This window comes from Pelophylax lessonae (assembly GCF_965119305.1).
Source record: "Pelophylax lessonae genome assembly, chromosome: 2".
Lineage (NCBI taxonomy): Eukaryota > Metazoa > Chordata > Amphibia > Anura > Ranidae > Pelophylax > Pelophylax lessonae.
The window spans coordinates 177,219,466-177,246,384 of NC_138769.1; the positions used below are offsets into that span (position 1 = coordinate 177,219,466).

Below are 26,919 nucleotides of genomic sequence, written 5' to 3' on the forward strand. Positions count from 1 at the left end.
TGAGAAATAGATGTATGAGTGCTGCCAGCATTGCTGCAGAGGTTGAAGGGGTGTGGGGGAGATCACCCTTTCATTGCTCAGACCATCCGCCGCACACTGCATCAAAATGGTCTGCATCGCTGTTGTCCCAGAAGGAAGCCTCTTCTAAAAATGCACAAGAAAGCCCTCAAACAGTTTGCTGTAGACAAGCAGATTAAGAACGTGGATTATTGGAACCATGTCCTGTGGTCTGATGAGACCAAGATAAACTTATTTGGTTCAGATGGTGTCAAGCCTGTGTGGAGGCAACCCGGCGAGGAGTACAAAGACAAGTGTGTCTTGCCTAAAGTCAAGCATGGTAGTGGGAGTGTCATGGTCTGGGGCTGCATGAGTGTTGCTGGCACTGGGGAGCTACGGTTCATTGAAGGAACCGTGCATGTCAACATGTACTGTGACATTCTGAAGCAGAGCATGATCCCCTCCCTTCGGAGACTGGGCCGCAGAGCAGTATTCTAACATAACGACCCCAAACACCCCTCCAAGACGACCACTGCCTTGCTAAAGAAGCTGAGGGTAAAGGTGACATACTGGCCAAGCATGTTTCCAGACCTAAACCCTATTGAGCATCTGTGGGGCATCCTCAAATGGAAGGCGGAGGAATGCAATGTCTCTAATATCCATCAGCTCTGTGATGTCATGGAGGAATGGAAGAGGACTCCAGTGGCAACCTGTGAAGCTCTGGTGAACTCCATGCTCAAGGGTTAAGGTAGTGCTGGAAAATAATGGTGGCCACTCAAAATATTGATAATTTGGACATTTTTACTTAGGGGTGTAATCATTTTTTTTGCCAGCGGTTTGGACATTATTGGCTGTTATTTTTAGGGGACTGCACATTTACACGGTTATACGAGCTTGTACACTCACTACTTTACATTGTAGCAAAGTGTCATTTCTTCAGTGTTGTCACATGAAAAGATATAATAAAATATTTACGAAAATGTGAGGGGTGTACTCATTGTGAGATACTGTATTTAACCCTTTCACTCCCTGTCAGTTTCACTATATACAGTATACAGATAATTTACTAATCACTGTGATGCCAGTTAGTGTGAGCGATGGTGTCCCAGAAAAGTTTAGGGTACCCGCAATATATCCCCTAATAAAGATTTAACCCCCTGATCACCCCCATTAAACCCCTTCACTGCCCTGTCAGTGTCCCTGTTATGGTGGACAGATCTTTTTTCTGATCACTGTATTAGTGTCACAGGTGATGTCAGCGTTAACGTTCGCGTCAGATTGCTCGCCACATATTTAATATTACATTTTAACCCTTTGTGAGTGACACACACTAAACACCTCTATTACTAGTATAGTGTCTGAATGGATCAATATCTTCGATCAGAACTATACTAGTGTTCCCAAAATGAAGCATTAGCAGGATCAGCCAGCACCTGCGTTTAGCCCCTCCGCCCAACCTTCCAAGAAAAGCAGTATACGCAGATCACTGTCACTTCCGATACACAGAAACACACACACTGAAGCGTTAGCAGAGTCAGACCTGATCTCTGCTGGCGCTATTTTTGAATTTTTTGGTAGCGGTTTAAACGGTTCTTGACAACCAGGTGCATTTTTACTTGTGAGACTAGGTACCTAATGTATTGGCTGAAATGTCCAAACAGAGGTACACTAGTGAAGAGGCCTACAGGAAGCTGAACATGACAGATGAGAGCAGTGGGGAAGCCTCACTGTCAAAATCAGGCTCAGTATTTGAACCTGTAGACAGCAGTGGCATCCTGACAGATGGCTCGGACGACGGAGTAGTGGTCCCTGCTAAGGTCAGACATACCCGACCCCGTTCTTCTGTTTCTGAGGTGCAACAATCCCATGGTTTTTGTATGCAGCAGAGTGTCGCTACTAGTGCCGCTCAACCTCCTGGATATCTGGCAAGCACCAGCGGCCTAGTACGTCCTCGTCGTAGACAAAGCATCACTGCAGTAACACTCGGTGACGTGGCGAGTCCCATAAGTGCAGTTCAAGCTGATGCGGTCGCTAGCACAAGTAGTGTCCCACAGCCACCAAGAATTCGAAGATAGGCCTGTCGAGCTCGTAGTGGCTTTCCTGATGCGCTTGCAAATCCAGATTGGGAGCCCACCACTTCTGCAACACCCCCACTTCCCCCATTCACTGGCCAACCCGGAATTCAGGTGAAAACAGCCGATTTTGCTCTTTTTTTTTTTTTTTTTTTTATGAGCGTTTTTTTACTGAAGATCTGTACAGATCTGTTTTGGACCAAAGCAATTTATATGCCGATCTATTTATTGCTGCAAAGAGAATTTACAACGAAACCCGTCACGGTTTCTGAATTTAGAACCTTTCTGGGCCTATCCTTCTTCATGGGCATAAATAGTGAGTTGCGGTCATATTGGTCCACTGACCCACTTCATCGTATGCCTGTGTTCTCTGCTGCCATGGCCAGGAGTAGATATGAGCAAATCTTGCGGTTCATGCATATCAATGACCATGAACTCTGTTGTCCTCGGGGTGACCCTTGATATGACCGGCTCCACAAAATTCGGCACCTCGTAAATTACTTCAATCAAAAGTTTGCTGCCTTGATTACACCCCAACAAGCTGTCTGCGTGAGGAGTTCCTGATTACATTTTCTGGCTGCCTTGTTTTTTTAAACAGTTTCTCCCAGCAAGTGTGCCAGATATGGAGTCGAGATGTATAACCTCTGTGACAGGGCAACAGGTTATACATGTCATTTCTGGTTTAACGAGGGAAGAGATAGCAGTGTGAATCTCCCTGACTGCCCAGACTACATAGGGAGCAAGCAGCGAGATTGTTTGTTTGGGTGTCACCCTTATTCGTAAAGGGTACCATTTATATATGGACAATTATTACACAAGCGTGCCACATTTTAGTCCCCTTTGTGATTCTGGAATTGGCACATGTGGCACCGTGTGACCTAATCGCCGGGGCTTCCCCAATAGGTTGTAGATTCCCGACTTAGATGGGGGAGAGAGCCTGCTTGAAGTGTAATAAATTGCTTGCAGTGAAGTGGAGGGACACACGGAATGTTTTTGTTCTGTTCTCCATTTACGCAACAGTCCAAATTGCAACATCGACTAGTGATGTTAAGCCCCTCTGTGTCCATGAATACATCCTTAACATGGAAGGGGTGAACTTCCAAGGACCAGATGATTGTGCCGTATTTAATTGCCTATGAGGGCAGATGCTGGTACAAAAGTGTCTGTATACTTATTCCAATTGGCTGCTATACAAAGCATCAGAAAGAAGTGGATTCTAACTAAAATTCCAGGAAGAGATCACCACAGCCCTTCTGTATTTAGAAGGTGCTGTTGCCCAAATTCACAATCCCAGATTCAGTAGGATGCATAAGAGGCATTTTCTGCATGTCCTCCATGGAACCTCTGCCCAAAGGGCACCCCATAGAAGATGTCTGTAGAAACATATCCAGGTGTTAAGTACATGAGGAAGGCAGCGCATGAACCACACCGGGATGCAATGGATAAGGAAGTCAGGTGAACACCCAGTATAGAAAGGGACAACCGTTTATTGGTATTGATAACCGAAAAACAAAGTACATAAAATGCTTACATCCCCCTGGGCTGGAGTGGACAAGGGCACCTGGCAGCAAGCAACAGGAGTGAGAGGTCAGTCTCCCAGGACTGCTGAGCAGTGTGTGCACAAAGCCGGAAACCAGCCGGCGCGAGGATGAAAGGACTCTGCTGTAGTTCCGTAACGGTGACATCAGCCGGACAGGCGCCACTTGTGGGGAAATACCAGGAACCAGGGTAGAACACAAGCTATATGGTTGCCATGACTACATGTTTCACGTTGTGCACTTTATCAAGTCATCCTGTGTAGCTTGCTGCCAGGTGCCCTTGTCCACTCCAGCCCAAGGAGATGTAAGCATTTTATGTACTTTGTTTTTCGGTTATCAATACCAATAAGCTGTTAACCGTTTCTATACTGGATGTTCACCTGACTTTCCTTATCCATTGCATCCCGGTGTGGTTCATGCGCTGCCTTCCTCATGTACTTTTGTCCATGTCAGCACCCTTCCTATGCTTGTATGCTAGCAGCAGAAAAACCACTGGGGAGCCTCACAGGCTTCTATCCCTCCACCCTAAAGGCACCCCAGGAGTGCCAGATTTGTGATTATTGCTTTGACTTCTGGACTGTATTTTTCCTATGGCTGCCCTGGGCGCGAATCTCTTTACTGAGCCATTAGTTGGCTAACAGCAGAACTGCTGGGGAGCCTCACGGGCTTACGTCTATCCCTCCGCCCTACAGGCATCCCAGGAGCGCCTGGTTTGTGATTATTGCTTTGATATCCAGGTGTTAGAATGGCCAAGTCAAAGTCCAGACCTGAATCCATTTGAGAATCTGTGGAAAGAACTGAAAACTGCTGTTCACAAACGCTCTCCATCCAACCTCACTGAGCTCTAGCTGTTTTGCGAGGAGGAATGGGCAAAAATTTCAGTCTCTCAATGTGCAAAACTGATAGAGACATACCCCAAGCGACTTATAGCTGTAATCGCAGCAAAAGGTGGCGCTACAAAGTATTAACTTAAGGGGGCTGAATAATTTTACACGCCCAATTTTTCAGTTTTTTATTTGTTAAAGTTTGAAATATCCAATAAATTTCGTTCCACTTCATGATTGTGTCCCACTTGTTGATTCTTCACAAAAAATGACAGTTTTATATCTTTGTTTGAAGCCTGAAATGTGGCAAAAGGTCAAAGTTCAAGGGGGCCGAATACTTTCGCAAAGCACTGCTATATATATATATATATATATATATATATATATATATATATATATATATAGTGTGTGTATAGATTTACACTTTTTTTTTCTGTGACCAAAAACATGCCTCTCAGAAAATTGCTTGGGGTGTCTACTTTCCAAAAAGGGTAAATTGGGGCGTTTTGTACTGCCCTGCCATTTTAGCACTTCAACAAATGAGATATGCAGTCAGAAAGTAAAAGCTGCTTAAATTCCATTACATACGCTATAACTTTTGCGCAAACCAATAAATATACACAAGATTTTTTCTATATCAGACATGTAGCTAAATGCATTTTGGCTTAAATGTATGAAAACATTTTTTGTATATTCTTTATATAAAGTTAGAAAATTTTTTTTTTTTTTTCTCACATTTCGGACTTTTCCATTTATATAGCAAAAAATAAAAACCGCAGAGGTGATCAAATATCACCAAAAGAAAGCTCTATTTGTGGGGAAAAAAGGACCAAATGTTGTTTGGGTACAGCATTGCATGACTGCGCAATTACCAGTTAAAATCACACAGTGCCAAATTGCAAAAAATTGCGTTTTCATTACGGTGTAAAATCTTCCAGTCCTTAGGTGGTTGACTATGGTAATATCTTTTACGTTTATGCACACTTGGCAGCACAAGGCTTTTCATTTTAAATGATTTGGTTTCTTGGTGGGTGCTGGGTGTCTTCAGCTCTCCCTCTAATATTGGCTCTGGTGCTGCTTGCAGCACGCTTACTAATGCGACTAATTTCTGCAGCCTGCAATCATGTGGCCTCTTTGATCTAGAGTTTATCCCATCTTTTGAGTCTTCATTGGCTCTGTCAGGCATGTCGGCTCCTTTGCCCTCTTAGCTAAGGTCTTTGCTGAAGTAATGCATGGTTTTATGGTCCAAATCACCCAGTTTGCTTAATCTGACCGCAGAGCTCACTTGTGCACTTCTGCACCTACTCCTTCAGATTTGTATCTGGTCTGTTGGCAGCCTTTGTGTCCAACATAGCAGACACTGAGACTTAAGTCTGATTCTGCATCACTTCGCTTACTGGACAAACTTATCCAGAGGAGTTGTAGTCTTCAGCTATTACTTCCAAATTTAAAGAATGGTTCATCTCTTATTAATGCAGTGCACGCCATTATGAAACTAGTGTATCAGCCTGTTTGTTCTAACCATACTGTCCTCACCGATATTATGAGCCAGTGTTAGCACTAGCTACTATTCATCTCCTATGTGAAAACTGTTTATGAACCAAGTCCAAAAAAATGTAAAATTAAAAGTGTGATGTGATCAGTAGAAATGAAAAGCTTAAAATGACCAATTCTTTTACCACCCTGCTTTCACTGCGGCTTAGTGCACTTCTGATTGGTTTGTGCTGGCAAGTGTCAATGCTGTGGAAACTCATCCCTGTCTGGATGTTAGCAAAGAGTGCTTTTCAATACATCAGTCCTGGAACCTCCCAAGCTTGGCTCCCAGTCCACTTTCTGATCGTTTTGCATATTTCCAGGTAGCTGTTAATTTGCAGGGTTTCAGGGTTTCCTCTCACTTCCTAATTTGGTTATGGGACAGGAAGTAATAGTAAATCTCCCCAATGGGACCTACATGGCAAAAAGAAAACTGATGGGTTAAAACTCTCCTTTACTCCCTTAACCTTTTCACTTCCAGGAGCGTACGGCCGTAAAAACGACATTCCTCCTCCTGCATTAAGCTCATGGTCACTCCACTGACCATGAACTTGTAGAAGATCTGTTAAGCAGACTTCGCCCCTTCTGCTTCCTGCCCCTCTACATCCCCTGCTGCACCGACTGCTAAAATGCCTACCCTGCTTACTGCCCCCTTCCTCCATCATCACCAATCCCCCCCTTCCCCAGCACCAATCATCAACCACAGCAACCAGCATTTTTCAGCTCTTGTAGATGCTGGTCATAGGCAGACTGTATCCTAAGGAAGCCGACAGATGTCTTGATTCTGCAGAATAAGAGCCCTGCTTGGCAGCCATGTGATGGCTAAAAACAAGATCTAAACAGTTTTTTTCATAACGGTAATAACGAAACAAAGCTTAGTCTCTGCCCTGCAATAGCAGCGTAAAAATTGCAGATATCTTATAGATGCATTTAAATGTTATTTCTCTAGCGCTCATCGACAGACGTAGTCCTCGGTGATACACCACCTTCGGGTTATGTTACCTCCGCAGGAGCAGGACTAGACAGGAAATTAAAAAGCTCTGGCCACACCCTAGGGGCAGTCCCAGAGGGTATATCCTCTCTCTCTCTGCCTCAGCAAATCAGTTATTTTCTGTCTAGTTAGGAGTAAGGACCTAGATACCTTGCTGGGATCTTGGGTCCTGGCAAGAAATTTTTTTCTAAAAGGATTTTTGGACAGCTTTTTTTCTCCAGTGTTCCTGTGAGATCTTCAAGTTCCTAAGGTGGTTTCAGATTTTCATCTGAATAAAGATATTGTACTACCTTCCTTGTGTCCTCAGCCCAAGCATCATCGGGAACATGCGTTGCATTCCTTAGATGTGGTTCGGGCAATCAGAGTATACCTGAAAGCTACGGAATCATTCCGTAAGACGGATTCACTTTTTGTGATCACGGATGGCCCCAGAAAGGGTTTGCCTGCATCTGCCGCGACCATTGCCAAATGGATTAGACAAACGGTGGTACAGGCTTATTCTATTAAGGGTCAGAGTCCTCCGTTCCCTGTTAGGGCGCACTCCACTCGAGCGCTCAGTACTTCCTGGGCCTTTCGCCATCAGGCGTCAGTGGTCCAGGTATGTAAGGCGGCCACTTGGTCGTCGGTACATACCTTTACTAAATTCTATAAAATTGATGTGACGGCATCGGCGGATGCCTCATTTGGCCGCAAGGTTTTGCAGGCCGCAATTTGAGGAGACCGGTGGTCTACCTCGAGGGTTTTTTTCTGTTTGAAAAATTTTTTTGTTGAGTCTCATCATTAAGGATGAGCATTGTAAACCTCTAATGGGCACCGGTTGGGCCTTCTAGATTGGGATTTGATTTCCATTTTCCCACCCCTCAGTTGTGATACTGCTCTGGGACGTCCCGAAGGTGGTGTATCACCGAGGACTACGTCTGTCGATGAGCGCTAGAGAAAAATGGATTTTTGTAAAATCTTACCGTAAAATCCTTTTCTCTTAGCTCATCGACAGACGTAGTCCCCGCCCCTCTGTTTTGGAGTTGGGTTGGGTTAAATTCTCTAAGCACTGCTTTTTCACATAACTGATTTGCTGAGGCAGAGAGAGAGAGGATATACCCTCTGGGACTGCCCCTAGGGTGTGGCCAGAGCTTTTTAATTTCCTGTCTAGTCCTGCTCCTGCGGAGGTAACATAACCCGAAGGTGGTGTATCACCGAGGACTACGTCTGTCGATGAGCTAAGAGAAAAGGATTTTACGGTAAGATTTTACAAAAATCCATTTTTTTAACACTGCATGGGGAAAAGAAAGCGGAAAGAGTTCCGCTTTAACTATGGTGGTGCCATAAATTCTCAATTATCTCACTTGTTTGTTCTCTAATACTGGCTTATTCATCTTTGCTTTTTACTTTTACCTTTTTTTACGTTTTTGTTTTTCAGAAAATAGAACATGTTCTTTCTTTTGAGACTTTTTTATTTAATACGCTAAGGAAAGAAAATGGCAGTTAAACAATGAAAATAAAATTGTACCTGTTGAAGATAAGTTAGGTTATTGAACCCACGTCAATTACATTTGTGTTTTTTTTTTTTCTTCAGAAATTCCACAGTCTCCGAGTCTTGCTGGGACAAAATGGCAAAAGAGGCTGAACCTGTGACAACTGACGTTCAGCTAGACTCCAGCCTCCTTTCTTTAGTAACGGGTGAAGATGGGGATCAAGTCTTCAGATTTTATTGGCTGGATGCTTATGAAGATCAGTACAACCAGCCAGGTGAGAATTTTCTTTTTTTTTTTTCTCTCCATCAAATTACCATTAAGGCAGTCTCCAGGCAATAGTGCAATCTGCAAATGCTATACCCAGAGGCTACTAATGGAAGACCCAGGAGATATAGATTGGATCCAATTCACAATTAGATGGCTTGCTCTTTACACCAAGACATAGAGCTGAGGAGAGCAACAGTGGTTTGGGTTTCTAGTGTGGCACTGATCAGTCCTGCAGGCATTGATATAGGATATAAATTTAAGCCAAACTTCTCCCAACACTTTTTAAAGTGGGTAAATGGTAAGTGCAGCGCTAGATAAATGTGACATGTAAGTAATACATAATCAAAAATACGAGTGATAACATTGTCAAATAATCAGTGACATATGATTAAATCAAACAAAGTCCCAAAAAATGGATGATAAAGGTGAATACAGTCCCAAAATGTGACAGATCCTCATATCAGACAAAATTGTGACTTAAAGTGAGATGAGTCCCGTCACCAGATGAACTTAAGAAATGGGCGCTCACCAGATGCTGTGGGCCTGTACTATCATATGACAAACAGACTAAACAGGCTTATGAGATGATCCAAAATCCTCTTCAAAAGCGACCATGAGATGTAGTTCCAGGCTCATGGGGAAGTAGAGGGAGAAGTGGAATATCTCTCCTATACCAGACCGCATGGAAGCCAAGAAAAGAAGTGCACATAGCGTAATATTGCTAATAGACTTAATAAAAAAAGCAAATAATTGCACTTACAAACATCTGATGGTTACAGGCAATATACAAATGAGGCAAAGAAGTCTAAAGGAGGCTCGTGACGCGTTTCGTCCTATTGGACATTTTCAAAGGATATTGTTTTTTTACTTTTTAAAGTGGTAGTAAACTCTGCTTTGTGATTTTTACCTACCTGTAGGAAAAATAAATATCTCGTAAATGTGCACCGTTTAGAAGATATTCGCTTGTTTGGCAGCCGATGACGTCACCAGCACATGGGCTTTGAAGTGATGGTATAGTCGCGCTGTTCCTTCAGACCTCTTTGCCATGGCTGTAGCTCCCAATGCACGTTCCCAGATGTGACGTCATCGCAGCTTGGCCATTCAAGATGCTGGAGCCAGGAAGCCTTGTCAGCAGTGACAGCGTTCCGCTAGATGTCTTTGTTTAAGCTAGGATTGAGGGGGTGGGATGGGGGTAGGGGGGGGGGGGTGAATTTGATTATAATGGGGCAGACAGGTCAGACAGGGGTCAGCCCCTATTGGGTGGATTGGGGAGAGTTATGGCAGAGGATAAGAAGGTTCCCATGTTACAAACAACCATTGGAAATGTTACTATTTGTACCAAAATTAAAAATGTGCAAAATAAGTGTGCAAAATGTGAAAATGATTTAAAGTGTTTTTTCACCAATAGAAGTCTGCCAAGCAAAATAGGTGAGTTGGAAGCTCTGGTGCACGAGGAGAACTATGACTTAATTAGTATTGCTGAATCTTGTCTTCCTTCGTCACATGACTGGGCTATTAACATTCCTGGCTATGCTCTCTTTCATGAAAGACAGGGTAAAACGGAGGGGTGGTGGTGTCTGTCTCTGTGAGAAGTGATCTCAAAGTGAGTGTGAAAACTGACCTAGTTGATGGAGAGTGTGCGGAGTCTGAAGCAGTATGGGTTGAAATGTAAATGGGTGTGCGTAATACAGATTAATGAGTATTAATGAGGAAGAATAAAAAAAAATGCTAAAAATAAAACCTCTGTGACCCATGGCCAACGTTAAAAAAGATATAGATAAAAATAAAAGCGCTTTTAAAAAATCTAAAAATGAAGGAACACTCTCATTGTTTAATTGTTACAAAGAATATAACAGAATATGTAAAAAGGAAATCAAGGATGCAAAAATTCAAAATGAACGACAGATTGCAAAGATAGTAGGACAAACCCAAAAAAATTCTTCAAATATGTTAACAGTAAAAAGGTTAGGTCTGAGCATGTAGGCCCTTTACAAAATAATCATGAGTGGGTGACTGGGGACAAAGAGAAGGAGTGGGTGACTGGGGACAAAGAGAAGGAAGGCAGATTTTATTAAATACTCTCTTCTGCTCTCTATATACAAAAGAGCATGGAGGAGCTCATGACCATAATGAGGATTGTATTGACACAGCCCCAAATGATCCACAATGGCTCAAAAGTGATATGGTCCAGAAATATTTAGACATAATAAGGGTGGATAAAGTGCCTGGACCAGATGGCATGCACCCACGCATCCTAAAAGAATTGAGCGCTGTAATTTCAAAGCCTTTGTTTCTAATTTTTAGGGACTCGTTAAGGACTGGAATAGTACCACTGGATTGGCGTAGGGCTAATGTGGGGCCTATATTTAAAAAGGGATCAAAGTCTTTGCCAAGTAACTATCGACCTGTTTAACTTCTATAGTCAGGTTTTAGGGAATTTAGTGTACATTTGTAATTGTATTCAGAATGAAATCCTACAAGGACTTCTTAAAGAACCATATGCAACTAAAATGATATCAATTGGTTTTGTAATACAGTAGTAAATGTTTCTTTTGTGAATTCTTCATTGACACAATTATTCAACCCCTTAAAGGCTGCCACTCTGAAGAACAGAGGTTCATTGAAGTGTTTTCAATCAGGTATTGAAAACACCTGTGGATGTCAGGGAGCAGCAATAAAGCCTAATAAGCACCAATTAGGCAGCTTTAAAATGACTGATACTCAGCTCCTTCTCGACATTTACTGGTGTGGTTACAAACATGGTGAAGTCAAGAGAATGGTCCAGGAAGACAAGAGAAGAGAGGACAAAGATGTTAAACATACCAAGAGACACCATAGGAAGCATCATTCGCAAATTCAAGGCAAAGGGCACTGTTGAAATGCTACTTGGTCGTGGCAGAAAGAATATGCTGACTTCGACTGCTGTGCGCTACCTGAAGCGTAGAGTGGAGAAAAGTCCCTTGTGTGACTGCTGAGGAACTGAGAAAAGATTTGTCAGATGTGGGTACTGAAGTTTCTGCTCAGACAATACGGCGCACACTGCGTAATGAAGGCCTCCATGCCAGAACTCCCAGGCGCACCCCCTTGCTGTCTCCAAAGAATAAGAAGAGGCGACTGCAGTATGCCAAAAGTCATGTGGACAAACCACAGAAGTTTTGGGATGGTGTTCTGTGGACTGATGAAACAAAATTAGAACTGTTTGGGCCCATGGATCAACGCTATGTTTAAAGGAGGAAGAACAAGGCCTATGAAGAAAAGAACACCTTGCCTACTGTGAAGCATGTCGGGGGGTCAATCATGCTTTGGGGCTGTTTTGCTTCTGCAGGTACAGGGAAGCTTCAGCGTGTGCAAGGTACCATGAATTCTCTTCAGTACCAGGAGATATTGGATGACAATGTGATGCAGTCCGTCACAAACCTGAGGCTTGGGAGACGTTGGACCTTTCAACAGGACAATGATCCCAAGCATACCTCCAAGTCCACTAGAGCATGGTTGCAGATTAAAGGCTGGAACATTTTGGAGTGGCCATCAGTCACCAGGCTTAAATCCGATTGAGAACCTCTGGTGGGACTTAAAGAAAGCAGTTGAGTGCACAAGCCTAAGAATGTGACTGAACTGGAGGCTTTTGCCCATAACGAATGGGCGAAGATACCCGTAGATCGCTGCAAGACACTTGTGTCAAGCTATGCTTCACGTTTAAAAGCTGTTATAACTGTAAAAGGATGTTGTACTAAGATTGAATGTCACTTGGGGGTTGAATAAAACTGATGATGTGAGCACAGAAAAGACATTTGTGGTTATTTCATTATAAATGTTATGTTATATTGGTCTGACCTACACGTGCCTCTTTGATTTAATTGTAAGCAGGATGACTGAATGATCAAAATCAATGTCAAACTGGCCAAAACAATCAATTTCAGTGGGGGTTGAATAATTTTGAACACAACTGTAGATGAGTTCTTGCTGGAAAAAATATTTTAAGCAACAGACATCATTGATTCATGAAAGACAGAAGTTGTCAAACCTGAATGCTTTTTATGAGGAGGTAAATAAAACCTTGGATAGAGGGGTGGCTGTGGATGTAGTATACTTGGATTTTGCAAAAACGTTTGACACCGTTCCCCACACACGGCTATTGTGTAAGGTAAAGTCTAATGGCTTAAATAGATTGGTTTGTAATTGGATAGAAAGTTGGCTAAAAGATAAAATTCAGAGAGTAGTGGTAATGATTCTTACTCTGAATGATCTAAGGTTACCAGTGGTGTACCCCACGGTTCAGTGTAGGGACCCTTTTTAACCACTTCCATACAGAACAGTTAAACCCCCTTCCTGCCCAGACCATTTTTCGGTTTTCATCGCTCTCACACTTTGAATGATGATTACTCAGTCATGCAACGCTGTACCCAATCATTTTTTTTATAATTCTTTCACACAAATAGAGCTTTCTTTTGGTAGTTTTTAATCACCACTGGGTTTTTATTTTTTGCGATATAAGTGAAAAAAGAGAATTTCGAGAAAAAAAACAAAAAAAAAAATTTGTTTTTATTTAAAAATTTTCCAAAGAAGTAATTTTTCTTTCATAAATTTGGGCCAAAATTTATACTACTACATATCTTTGGTAAAAATAATCCAAATTAGTGGTTATTATTTAGTCTGTGTAAAAGTTAGTCTACAAGCTATGGTGCCAATCATTGAAAATTTATCACACCTAATCACGCCTGATGTACCGACGGCCGAGCAGTTGATCCGGTCGGAGATCATATGACTCCCATTTCAGTCTTTGCAGATGTCACCAAGCTTTGCAGTGGAATAACTTCTCTACGGGATGTCTCCAACTTACAAGCTGACCTCAATGCACGGTTTCATTGGGCAACTGTGGCAAATGAGGTTTAATGTTGATAAATGTAAAGTTATGCACTTGGGGGCTAAGAATATGCATGCATCATACATACTAGGTGGAGTAGAACTGGGGGGATCCATAGTGGAGAAGGATCTGGGTGTTCTGGTAGATCATAAGCTTAATAGCTTGCAATGCCAAGCTGCGGTTTCCAAAGCAAGCAAAGTCCTTTCTTGTATTAACAGAGGCATGGACTCCAGAGAGAGAGATCATTTTGCCCCTGTACAAATCATTAGTAAGACCTCATCTGGAATATGCAGTTCAGTTTTGGGCACCAGTTCTTAAAAAGGATATCGGGGAACTGGAGAAAGTGCAGAGAAGGGCAACCAAATTGATAAGAGGCATGGAGGAGCTCAGCTATGAGAAAAGATTAGAGGAACTGAATTTATTCTCTCTTGAGAACAGGAGAATAAGGGGGGGGATATGATTAACATGTATAAATGTATAAGGGGTCCATATAGTGAACTTGGTGTTTCATTGTTCACTTTAAGGTCAACACAGAGGACAAGGGGGCACTCTTTACGTCTAGAGGAAAACAGATTTTGTATCCAAATACGGAAAGGTTTCTGCACAGTTAGAGCTGTGAAAATGTGGAATAGACTCCCTCCAGAGGTGGTTCTGGTTAGCTCACTAGATTGCTTTAAAAAAGCCCTGGATTCTTTCCTGGGTGTACTTAATATAAATGGGTACTACATTTTTTTTAGGTAAAGTTAGTCCAGGGAATATCAGATTGCCTCTCAGGGGATCAGGAAGAAATTTTTTCCCCTGCTGTAGGAAATTGGATCATGCTTTTGCTGTGGTTTTTTCACCTTCCTGGATCAACTGCGGGTATAGGATAGTGTGTATATGGGATTGTATGGTTGGGTTTTCAAAACTGTTTGTGTTTTTTTTTTTTTTTTTTTTGTTGGTTGAACCAGATGAACGTATGTCTTTGTTCAACCTGACTAACTATGTAACTATGTTTCAAGGTAAGTCCTTTTTAATGTGCTAGTATGTGTTGCATACTAGCATATTACCTTAACCGCTTGCCGTCTGGCCGCCGCAGATATACTGTGGCCGGCTGGCTCGGCTGCACGAATCAACGTGCCAGTTCAAAGGAATGGTCCCCACTAGGTAGCGGGGATGCCGATCCACGGGACCGGCGGAACCGATTGCTGCCGGCCACCCGCGATCGCTCCCCGCTGAGAGAGAACTGTGGTCAGCTGTTGTAAACACAACAGACTGTTCTCTCTGAAAATGTGATCCTTCTATTTAGGAGTACAGGTCTGGGTGTTCATTTCACAAATCCCTCCCCCATACAGTTAGAAAACACTCCCCTAGGCTTACACTTAACCCTTTGATCACCACTGGGTTAACCCCTTCCCTGGCAGTGTCATTATTACAGTAACCGTGCATTTTTCTCTTTCGTCCACCGACGGACATAGCTGCTGCTTTAAACCATAGACGGATGGGTAATAAGCCCCTCACAGTAGCAGTGACCAGGTAGAGCCAAAGGCTTTGACATGTCCAGGGGGCGGGGTCCTTGGGTTATTACCCCTGGCCTCACCGTTGCATCTTCAGTTTTAGCTGCCTGGTCTTAGGAGTGGCCAAACAGCTCCCTGCTGGGACCTTTTTGTCCTAGCTCGGTTTTAAACGTCTTAAAGGGAACCTTTTTTTATTTTATTTTTTGTTGCAGCTGACTCCAGTTCCTATGGAATGCCGGCTGGGTTTTGGACTGGCTATATGAGAGTTTTACGGTCTCCCAGTTTGTGCCAGCGAGCGCTTGCAGACCATAGCTCCGCACTGGGTCCCCATAGCGACTATAGTCCCATGGACTGGGACTGGCCTGCGGGTTAAACACTCCGCCGGGATGCACACACCTGGCATGCCAGCGTCACAGCATGCCCCTTGGCCGACAGCGCCCTCACTGCACTGCAGTGGCAGTGTGTCAGGATGGACGCCCACCCTCAGCAGCATGGTCCTGTAAGTACAGTCCCCCCGTCTTGTTAGCGGGTCTGGAGCGGACGTGGGCTCCTCCATAGGTGAGTAGGACCCACGGGTACCCATACCTTCTACCACCCTCCTCCACTATGAGGGGTCACCTGGGACCTTCCCCTCCTAAAGACAACCACAAAGAGAGGGGCGCACCGACCTAGTGCATTATCACTAAAAACCTTTATTAAAATAGTAAAACATCTAAATTATGCTCACAAAGCAGGTGTGAATATAACACGCATCTACGTGTTCAACATGGAATCTCCAAGGTAGCCAAGGCACTGCATGATGCTGGATGGCATGCAGTGTACCACATGAAACTGCTATGGCTAGGCTGATGCGTTTCAACTGCGAGCCCCCTTCCTCAGAGCTACCAAATGCTGCTGAACCACACACTGCACTGACTGGGCTAAATGGAGGCTGGCTCCACCCTCTCGTGTCCCACCCCACAAGGGGCAAGGGTCGACAGGCAGGGGATGGTAGGGGCATCCACCAATACCAGCAAATGCAAAAGATAAAAACATGAATAAAACATTTTCATATGCACAACCATATAGATATGCATTCTTCCTAACCTTCTCGGGACTGAGCGATAACATGTGCGTTTACAGAGAAAGACCCGTAAGGGACAAGGCCATTCCAATATTCAGATGCGATTCCCAATCGCATTGCAGCAGTACTCTTGATTGTTCACATATGAATAGGTATGTGGATGTGTCTATACACGGTGTATACTGGCCTTCAGATCATAAGCCTCTAAACTTTCAATAGGTTCCTTTTTGTGATGAAGTTGTCCTCCATCATTTAAACGAGATGTAGGGAGAGGGGGAGCTGGATGGCAGGTATCCCTCACAAGCCCTGTCGGCCATGCTGTCAATTGATACGCACGCCGGCTGGAATCGGTAAACCAGAAGTACGAGTGGATGCGTTCCCACCGCATGCCACGTAACTTCCGGGGGACCGCTCGCATTATGCGCAGTCTCCTCCGGAATCATTCTGCATTGCAAAGCAGCTGACACTGTGGGCTGATCCTAACCACAGCGTCACAGGCTGCCGCTTGAACCCGCCCAAGCGGCGAGATGGACACCGTAACCTGGGCAACACACACACACCAATGTAAAAACGAAATGGTAACTAATTAAAATAAAGGCAATACTAATATTGGTAATAAGTGACCAGGCACAGTTGTTGAAATGAGACAGACTAATATTAGGTGACCAGGCGCGCCCAGAATGGGGACCCCACCATAGATATGCACATATATATCACGCATGTGCATAGCACACCACTACTGGGGGACACATCCCACTGTAAAGTCACACAGGGAAAATGAACAGACACGAAAAAAACCAAAAAGGGGGACAAAGGAAGGTGGCCAAAAACAGCTCCAGGGCACAGTATGCACGCCACAAAAGCGTACAGTTGCAATGCGATTGGGAATCGCATCTTAATTTTGGAATGCCCTTGTCCCTTACGGGTCTTTCTCTGTAAATGCACATTATCAGTTAAAAGGGCCTATTTGATATTCCTATTGTCCTGAGGAGGTTAGGAAGCATGCATATCTATATGGTTGTGCATATGAATTTTTTTTTTTCCACGTTTATCCTTTGCATTTGAATTTCTTAAATTAAGTGTTTCACAAGCTGCTTAGTACAAGTGCTGCTGCCACAACCTGGTACAGTTGGGGGGTTGGGTGGATGTTGGGTATTGGTGGATGCCCCTACCATCCCCCGCCTGTCGACCCTTGCACCTTGTGGGGCAGGACAGGAGTGGGTGGCCTTTATTTAGCCCCCTGTCAGTGCAGTGTGTGGTTCAGCAGCATTTTATGGCTCTGAGGAAGGGGGCTCACCCTTGAAACGCGTCAGCCTAGTCTTAGCAGTTTCATGCGGTACACTGCATGCCATCGAGCATCACGCAGTGCCTTGGCTACCTTGGAGATTCCATGTTAAACATGTAGATGTGTGTGTTATATTCACACCTGCTTTGTGAGTATAATTTATATGTTTTAATATTTTAATGTTAGTAGTAGTAATGCACTAGGTCGGTGCACCCCTCTCTTTGATGTTGTCTTCCAGTTTGTTTTGGATACCCTTGATCCTGAGGGGGCAGCAAGACCATAAGTCATACCCATCCAAGTCCGTAGGAAGCTTTTCTCTTCCCTCCATTATATTGCACTCGAGCTCAGGAGAATCGTCCTACACCTACTCCTCCTACCCAAACCTCTCCCTACCCTGGGCTCCGGACCCCCGGGACCCTTTTAGTGGGGGTCCCCTATGTAAGTCGCCTCAGGTGCTATACCGGGTAGTGGACAGTGGGCAGGCCTCGGAGGGGGGTACATGGTTGCGCCTCATACCACTAACTTGTGGGGGGGGGGTTCATCCGCCGTGATGACCACAGCCTGTTACTAGGCCCGAGGTCACGTGCTACTCGGCATGAATCCGCCAATTTTCCCCTGGCCTGCAGCCTTAATAGGCCTTAGCAGCCTGCCTGGGTATCCCTATCACTGTAATGCCAGTGGCCATATTGCTTGAGCCCGAGACAAAACGGCACAGGAGCTTTTGGCTCTTGTGGGCGGGGGCGTTTCCTTCTACTCCATGCTGCTGATGGACCTTGCTGTGTTCTCCATGTGGTAACTACTTTAAAGGAGTTTAATTACTCTGGCCTTCACCTTTTCATCATCAGAGGGTTTTCAGGCCTTTAGGGGGCTTAGGATTATCCCCTGGAGTAGCGATGCGTGCATCGTGATCCCCTCTTAAAGGCGCAGTGCACGCCAGTAGCCGCGGACTTGCTGGGACCTGTGGTGCCTTTGTAACCTCACTTAGCCTCAGGGGCATTAATATTTGGCGATTGGGCGCGGATTGCTCCCTCTTATGCCATTGCTCCGGTTTCAGGAGAAGCTTCTGTTTAACCTCTTGCGGTGCAGGTTCCGGTATTTCCCCGTTTCCCTGTCTGCTCTTTACATTCTTACTGTGCAATCCTACTGTTTGCCCATATGTCTAACATGGATTTCCCAAGTTTGTCCGAGACCCCCGATGTATCGTTGGGGCCCGCTTCTGATGCTCATGATGTGACTGTCTGTGATGCAAGACCTGTCCAGAAAAATGGATAAAGTTATTGCGGTAGCATTTACTAAGAAACGCCCTTGGCCCTTGCCTGTCTCACCTCAGATTCTGAGGCCGATATGGTCGCTTGCGATGCAGGCCCCCTTTTGGAGGATGCGTCCCTGCATTCAGACTTTTCTGATGCGGAAGGATGTTTCCACACCTGCCTTGGCACAGGAAAATGCGCTAGTAGATGCTTTGATAGCCTCAGTGAGGGACACCCTAAAAACCATGGATGCGATTTCTAAATTGCAAGGAGCCTTGGTATCCTTTTGATCCCTCAGGGCAAAGAAATCGGCCAAGGTTTTTTCTTCTGAAGTCTTGTCCGCCTTGGTGGAGGAACAATGGCGGCGACCTAATCGCAAGCTTGCAATTCCCAAACGTTTGGCTAGACGCTACCCGTTTAAGGGAGAGATCTTATGCAAATGGACGGTTCCCCCTCAGGTGGACCCCCCAGATATTTGGTATTCACAAGGCCACGGTTTTACTGGTGGCAGAATCCTCATATCTCCATGATCTGGTTGACAGACGTATGGAGGTCTTATCCCGACACCTGTATACGGTAGAGGGATCTATTCTCGGTCCTGCCCTGACTACCAATCTAGTCTCTAGACTGTTTGGGTAAAGGCTCTGAGAGAGGCACTTACGGTAACCCTGTTACCGTCATCTGCCCTGGAACTCGCTGACCAATTATCGCAGACTCTGCAATTTGTATGCGATGCTAACCCTGAAGTTCTTCTGCTCGCGGCCAGAGTGTCAGTGGTAAGTGTGCTCATCAGACGTGCAATCTGGATAAAGTCCTGGTCGGGATCTTCCTGTAGCACCCTCAAGGTAGGTGCTAGGTAAATTATAGTGGGGTCTTACCTGCTTAACAGCAGGGCCATATTGTTCAGTTAGGCTGACATGTGCTCCCAGGTGTGCCCGTTGTGCTGGGGAGTCTCCCCACTGTATCCCAATGAGACTCCTGAAGACTTCATCACGACGAAACGTACGTAGAGCGTCATTGCGCCACATCAGCCCAAGTGGAACGCACATCCGCCCTGTGGAACGCACGGCGTCCCGGAAGTGCGCTATTACTGCTGTTCTTTCATGCTAATACCCTTTTTTCGTTTGTGAGTACCTATTTTTTAATTCTAATAAAGCATTTTAAAAGCGGTACTACTCTATGTGAGCCTTCTTACCCCATATATCGGTACACCTCTGGACCCTAATACCAAGGAGCCTGGTTTGCAAGATTCGGGCAGATATTTGGATCACCTAATCACTTTGACGGCCAGTGGAGGAGACCCAGGATTATAGTTCCAAGGCCTGATACCCCTGCAGGGGTACATAGCTCTGGTGAGTGCGGTCCAAGAGGTGCGGGGAGCACTGAATGGTCACCAAATACCTGAGCACCTCCAAATATTCATCATTAGAGCACCTGCACTCAAGTCACTTTTTGCCCCTTAATTTAGGAAAAGTTTTTTTACCATTGTGGGACTGTCCTCCTTTTTAGGGTTCTTAGTTATTACGGACTTATTTATACTTGGACTATTGCTGCCATAATATTTACACATCCATCGTCCACTTTATTTATGCCATACCTGATGCTTTGTACTGTATAATTATAAGGTTGTAGATATTCACAGCTTATTTAAGTGCATCCAACTGTTTTTATATATTTTTTTACATTTCATACACTTTATTTATCTCTTCTTATCAATTTATATATATACCAATTTACACTTATTTTGTACACATTTTTTCTTCACGGTTTTAGCACAAATATTTATTCTTCACAGAGTTGGATCCCCTATATTATTGCACATATCTATTTGTGACACGCACATGATGCACCTGACACTTTACTAATTTATTATTCATAGTGGTGATTGATATCGTATATACATTTAGCATCTTTGTTGGACATACGGAACCATCAGCACATTTTGGCAGCGCCATACACCTTCCTTTTTTCCTTCAATCTCACTATATTTCTAGGGAATATAGTATAAAGGTAGGCTGCAGCCAATATCAAATATTAGAAATCTAAAATTATCCTAAGCGCGGATTTTCTACATTTCATTGTATCCCAATGAGAGCTCTTTGGGCATTGGAGGAAACCTGGCCAATGGCACACCAGGGCTTGTATCCATCCTGGAAGGGCAGATTCTGCTGCACAACATTCTGGGAGGGGGTATAAGTCTGTGGGGCACGCATGTCCAATGGTCTTTGGCAGGACGCATAGTCCCAGGAGGGAGGTGGCGGCTGTCTCTCCTCCTGTCAAGAGGAAGCGGGTATCCCAGGCGGCTTGCCTGAGTGGATACAGGGCTGACCTGCAGAAACAGATCCAGTGTGCTGAGGACCAGCGGAGCTGTTGTGGGACGAGTTTCAGGAAAGCATTCGTGAGTCGTGAGTACTGCAAACTTCCCCTGGGGTTTGCCTAGTAGAGGGGACCACTCCGGAGAAGGTCAGAGGGATCCGGGAAGCTAGCTAGCCGGGCACCTGTGACAGTAAAGGGGGTGCCAGAGTTAACCCTAAAGAGTAAAGGGGGTGCCAGCGGTTGGGCCCTTAAGTGTTAGGTGTTGCAGCAGTATGGCGAGTGGCTACCTCAGTCAGGGAGGACTGGAGGAAGCAGTGAAAAAGGACTTTTGAGCTAACAAGTGTCAGAAGTCAGTTTCAGTTCAGTGACAGCAAGTCAGTGTACACAAGCGCCAGTAAGCGTTGGTCAGCCGGTGTCAAGTCAGCGCTAGAAGGCATTTTTTTTCAGTTGTCCCATTCTTGTAACTAGTTGAGCCAGAGGAGTATCCCACTCATTCTCTTCTCCCATCCAAGTTCCTAAAATAAAACAAAAAACCAAAGATGCCTGAATGGTCATTGTCTCAGTATTCACACTTGGTCAGCAAGCTTAAATGTACTGTTGGTGTTAACGGTAACCATGGCAGACCCATATCCAGCACTGATGCTGGAAATACTGCTACATTCCCTTTCATGGTGATTGCCTTTTTGGTTCCTCCTTTGATGACTTGATCAAGACGGTCACTGGGGGAAAGGGCATACTCCTTCCTCACCCGACTAAGGGTAAGTTTCCTTCGCGTAAGCGAGGTCCTTCCTCTGCGGCCCAGAAGCGTCTTTTTCGTGCGACCGTGTCGCAGAAAACCAAACTGGCTTCAGGTGGAAAAGGAGCCAGGAAATGGTGGGCTGTTAAGCCAAAATCCTCTGCCCCCAGCACCTCCAAGCAGACCCCTTCTGCCTGAAGGGGCGCCCCCACCCACTTCAGGGGTGGGGGGACGTCTGTTTCTTCCCGGATCCTTGGACCGCACTGTTACACGACAGGTGGGTCCACGAGGTAATTCAGTTCGGGTACAAGATAGTTTAGTTCCCGTCCGCCAGACAGATTTTTTTTTCCCTCCAATCTTCAGCTGTCCCCAGACAGCCTTGCGGGGCTGCAGGAAGCGAATCGGTATATGCTGTCACAAAGCGTGATTGTACCAGTTCCTCGTCAGGAATGCTTGTGAGGATTCTATTCGAACATGTTTACCGTTCCACGGAAGGAGGGCAAATTGCGTCCAATCTTGGACCTCAAAAATCTGAACCGCTTTGTGCGCATCCAGAGATTTTGCATGGGAGTGCAAAATGCGGTCAGTGGTGGCGTTCTTGCATCAGGGGGGCCTGCTGGCCTCGATCGATATCAAGGATGACTATATCCATGTCCTTATTTGCCACGGTCATCGATTCCTCCGCTTCACGGTGGGCAAGGACCATTTTCAATTTGTGGTGTTATCGTTTGGTCTCGCCTCTGCTCCCAGGGTCTTCACCAAGGTGTTAGCCCCTATCCTGGCTCTGCTACGACAGAGAGGAATAGCGATTCTTGGGTATCTGGACGATCTTCTCCGAGCGGACTCGTCTCTGACATTGGAACGGGATTTGGAGGTGACCATTCACACTCTGAAGCAGTTTGGTTGGAATCTCAACCTTCAGAAATCTGCCCTGGTTCCAACAACCAGACTGGAGTATCCAAGGATGATCCTAGATTCAGCTTCGGCCAAGGTATTTCTACCTCCTGTGAAGTTATAGAAGTTAAGGTAAGCGATTCTGTCGCTGCTGGCTTGCGACCTGGTGTCTCTCAGGTCATCTATGCAGATGCTGGGCCTGATGGTGTCCTCCTTCGAGGCCGTACCATATGCTCAGGCCAACACAAGACTTTTGCAACAGGAGATCCTTGTCAAATGGGACAAGGATCCTCTATCCCTGGATAGTCTGATTCATTAGAGTCGGAGATCCAAGGACTCCCTGTGGATACTTCCTCTGCGGGAAGATGTTCTATCTCTGGGTCCGATTTTCCATCCTGCTTTACAGTCGCTGGCTTTAACGGCTTGGCTGTTGAGAGCAAGGTTTTAAAGGACGGGTCTGTCCGATTCTGTGATCCCCCTACCTTACTCAAGGCTAGGAAGTCCACTTCTCTGAAGATTTATCATCGTACGTGGAAAGCGTACATTGCTTGGTGCTAATCACTGAAGCTGTATCCTAGAGCCTTAGCTATCAGCAGGATCCTGACCTTTATACAGAAAGGGGTTGACCAACATTTAGAGTTGGGCACTTAAGTGTCAGATCTTTGCCTTGGCTGTGTACTTCCAATGCCCTTGGGCTACGCACTCTTTGATTAGTACATTTATTCAGGGGGTTCGCCATTTGACTCCCCCCATGAGGTCTTAGTTACCTACTTGGGACCTTAATTTGGTTCTGTCGGTTCTGCAGAAATCTCCTTTCGAGAACATAAGACACATTTCCTTGCTCGCCTTTTCGAATGTTGCCTTTTTGGTGGCTATCACCTCTGTGCACAGGGTTTCTGAACTAGTGGCGTTATCTTGCCGCTCTCCTTATCTGGTAATACACAGGGATAAGGTAGTGTTACAGCCTAAGCCGTTGTTTCTTCCTAAGGTGGCTTCAGACTTCCATCTGAACGAAGACATAGTGCTTCCGTCATTCTGTCCGAAACCTTCACATCCTAAGGAAATTGCCCTGCATTGCTTGGATGTGGTACGGGTGATACGGGGGTATCTGGAGACTACTGATTCCTTTCGTAAGTCGGACTCTGTGAATATGGATGGACCCCATAAGGGTCAGGCTGTGTCTGCGGCGACCATCTCTCAATTAATCAGACAGATGGTGGTGAAGGCATATTCTCTTAAGGGCAAGGTTCCTCCTTTCCCTGTCACGGCTCACTCTACGCGGGCGTAGAGTGCCTCTTGGGCTTTCTGCCATCAGGTGTCAGTGATGCAGGTTGGCAAGGTGGCCACTTGGTCGTCTGTACATACGTTCACCAAGTTTTAGAGTGGATGTGTTAGCATCCTCGGATGCGTCCTTTGGCCACAATGTTCTGCAACCCGCCACTTGAGCAGTCTACTTTTCCTTCTCCTTTATGGTTTTGCTACAATTGAGCCCCAGTTGTTGCTTGTTGGGCTCCATGTTTTATAGTTGGCTATGTTAGCCATGGGAATTGCATTCTTTTAAGTTTGTCCTTGTCCTTTCCCCACTCCTCAGTGGTTACTGCTTTTGGACGTCCCATCCGTCTATGATTTAAAGCAGCAGCTTCGTCTGTCGGTGGACGAAAATAATTGGGGTTTTTTACTTGCCGTAAAATCCATTTCTTCACCGATGGACGTAGATCCCACCCCTCTTTTCTCTGAAGAGTTAGGATTTGGTTCTTCACTGCTTGCAACTAAACTGAAGATGCAACGGTGAGGCCAGGGATAATAACCCAGGGACCCTGCCCCCCTGGGCGTGTCAAAGCCTTTGGCTCTACCTGGTTACTCCTAGTGGGAGGGGCTTATTACCCATCCGTCTATGATTTAAAGCAGCAGCTACATCCGTCAGACTCAGAGAAATGGATTTTACGGCAAGTAAAAAATCAAATTTTTTAGCATTGATTACTGTAGTAATGTCACTGGTCCCCCCAAAAGTGTCAAAAATGTCAGTTAGGGGTCTGATCAATCCACCGCAATGTCACAGTCCCGCTAAAGATTGCAGATCGCCGACATTACTAGTAAAAAAAATATATATTTTTTTCAAGAATTGTCGCTCTTTTTTGGTTTATAGCGCAAAAAATAAAAATCGCACAGGTGATCAAATACCAAAAGAAAGCTTTTATTTTTGGGAAAAGACATCATTTTTATTTAGGTACGTCGCACGACCACGCAATTGTCCGTTAAGGAACGCAGTGCCGTATCGCAAAAATGGCACAGTCATTAAGGAGGCAAATCCTTCCGGTCCAGAAGTGGTTAAAGGAGGATTTTCTTTTTAAATAGACGTTTACTACTGTATTAAGTTCCAGCCACAGTTTTGTGTCTTTTGGGTTAAAGGTTTTACATAATTAAAAGGTGATCATTTGAAACACACCTGCCTGCTTAAGTGTCTCGGCACTCTAACTGGTACATGTGCAGGACAGCTTGTTCTGCTGAAAAATACTTACTGGCCAGATCACCAGGTGAAATTAAGAACCTAAAAGAAGAAAATGAGTGCAGCCACCGGATCTAAAAGTTAAGCTGCAATATATTTGCTTTTCTGGGTTATAACTGCTGTAAGGGTTAGAATAGCTCTGAATCCCTTCCTTTTATCTGGTGTTTCCTTTGTCTCAGGGGCACAATCCTCCAGTTTTTTTTTTTTTTTTGTCGAGAGGAATTCTCTGCAGCCATGTGCTAGATCAGCTGTCAGGGGTTCTCATAGTTTTTGGAACACCTGGATTGCAAGCGTGGGTGCTCTCGTTCCTCTCTAGGGTATTCTATCATCTTACAGTTACCAGAAAAGCCTTGAGTTTCTCAGTGGATGCTTTGAAGCCTCCATAAGGAAGCTTTTCCTTGTAGGCACCATTTCTGGTAATATGAGAAGGATTCTATAGCTCAAGCCTTCCTCAGGGTCAGTCGATAAGGCAAAGCCCTTCAAGACTCCCTCGCGCTGTTCCAAGCAACTCTGGTCTGGCAAACAAAAGTCTGGTTTCTCCAGACCTATGGACAAGACCTCCTCTGCCTGAAGGTGCGCCTCACCCATATCTGGGGTGGGGGGATGTCTTTGCCAGTTCCTGGTTCTGTGGCTATCCCAGATACCAGGCAAATGGGTTCAAGAGGTCATATGGTCCGGTTACAAGATCGAGTTTCGATCAGTCCCTCCAGTAAGGTTTTTCCCTGCCAATGTGCGACTGTCCCTGGATTGCTTGCTGGCGCTCTCTGGGGCAGTACAGGACATGGTGCAACAGGGGGTAATAGTTGCGGTTCCGTGTGTGGAACGTTTTCAGGGCTTTTATTCAAACCTGTTCACGGTTCCCAGGAAGGAAGGCAAGGTGCACCCAATCCTGGACCTGAAAGCACTAAATTGTCTTGTGCGAGTTCAAAAGTTCAAGATGGAATCGGTTCGCAAAGTGGTGGTCTCCTTAGCTCAGGGGGTTTTCCTGGCCTCCATAGACATCAAAGATGCCTACCTTCACATCCCAATCTGTGCAGGACATCAACCGTTTCTCTGTTTTGCCGTGGGAGAGGATCACTATCAGTTTGTGGCGTGACTTTGGTTTCACCTCTGCTCCTTGGGTCTTCACAAAGGTGTTTGCTCCGATCCTGGCACTGTTGTGGCAGCGGGGGATATCGGTCCTGGGTTACCTGGACGATCTGCTTCTCCGTACGGAGTCTCTTACAGTGCTGGGAACAAATTTGGCAATCACTATGAGAACTCTGGAGGAGTTCGGGTGGATTCTGAACCTTCAGAAGTCGTCCTTGGTCCCTTCCATGAGACTGGACTACCTGGGCCTGACATTGAACTCACCCTCACCCAGGGTGTTTCTTCCTCCAAAAAAACTCCAAAAGCTCCAGACTGCGGTTCAGCTGTTGCTGTCCAGCAAATGGTCCCCCCTTTTAATGAGAGTTCTGGGACTGATGGGGTCGTCCTTTGAGGCGGTCCCCTTTGTTCAATTCCACACGAGGATTCTCCAGACGTAAATCGTTCTCAAATTGAACAAGAATCCAAATTTCCTGCACATTCAGATCCAGCTGAGCCAGGTGACTAAGGGGTGCCTGATCTGGTTGCTTCGGTCCCAGATGCTCACCTAAGGGAAATCCTTCCTCCCTTTCTCGGCAGGTTGTCTGCTCAAGGAGTCTGGTCCCTGGAAGAGTCCAGGTTATACCGATTAATGTTCTGGAGCCGAGAGCGGTCTGGCTTTGCCTAGTACACTAGACCGAGTACCTGCATGGTTGTCCAGTCCGCATTCAGTCGAACAATGCCACGGCC

At 45.3% G+C, this 26,919-nt stretch overlaps 1 protein-coding gene across 1 annotated transcript in view; it reads left to right on the forward strand.

The window, feature by feature from the left end:
• The window catches only part of POLA1 (DNA polymerase alpha 1, catalytic subunit), a 1,022,539-nt gene that overhangs the window by 114,990 nt on the left and 880,630 nt on the right, over positions 1-26,919 (forward strand). The window contains exon 10 of the mRNA XM_082247055.1: positions 8,529-8,701. Coding sequence (XP_082103181.1) covers positions 8,529-8,701 — 173 coding nt within the window. The remainder of the gene's footprint in view (positions 1-8,528; positions 8,702-26,919) is intronic.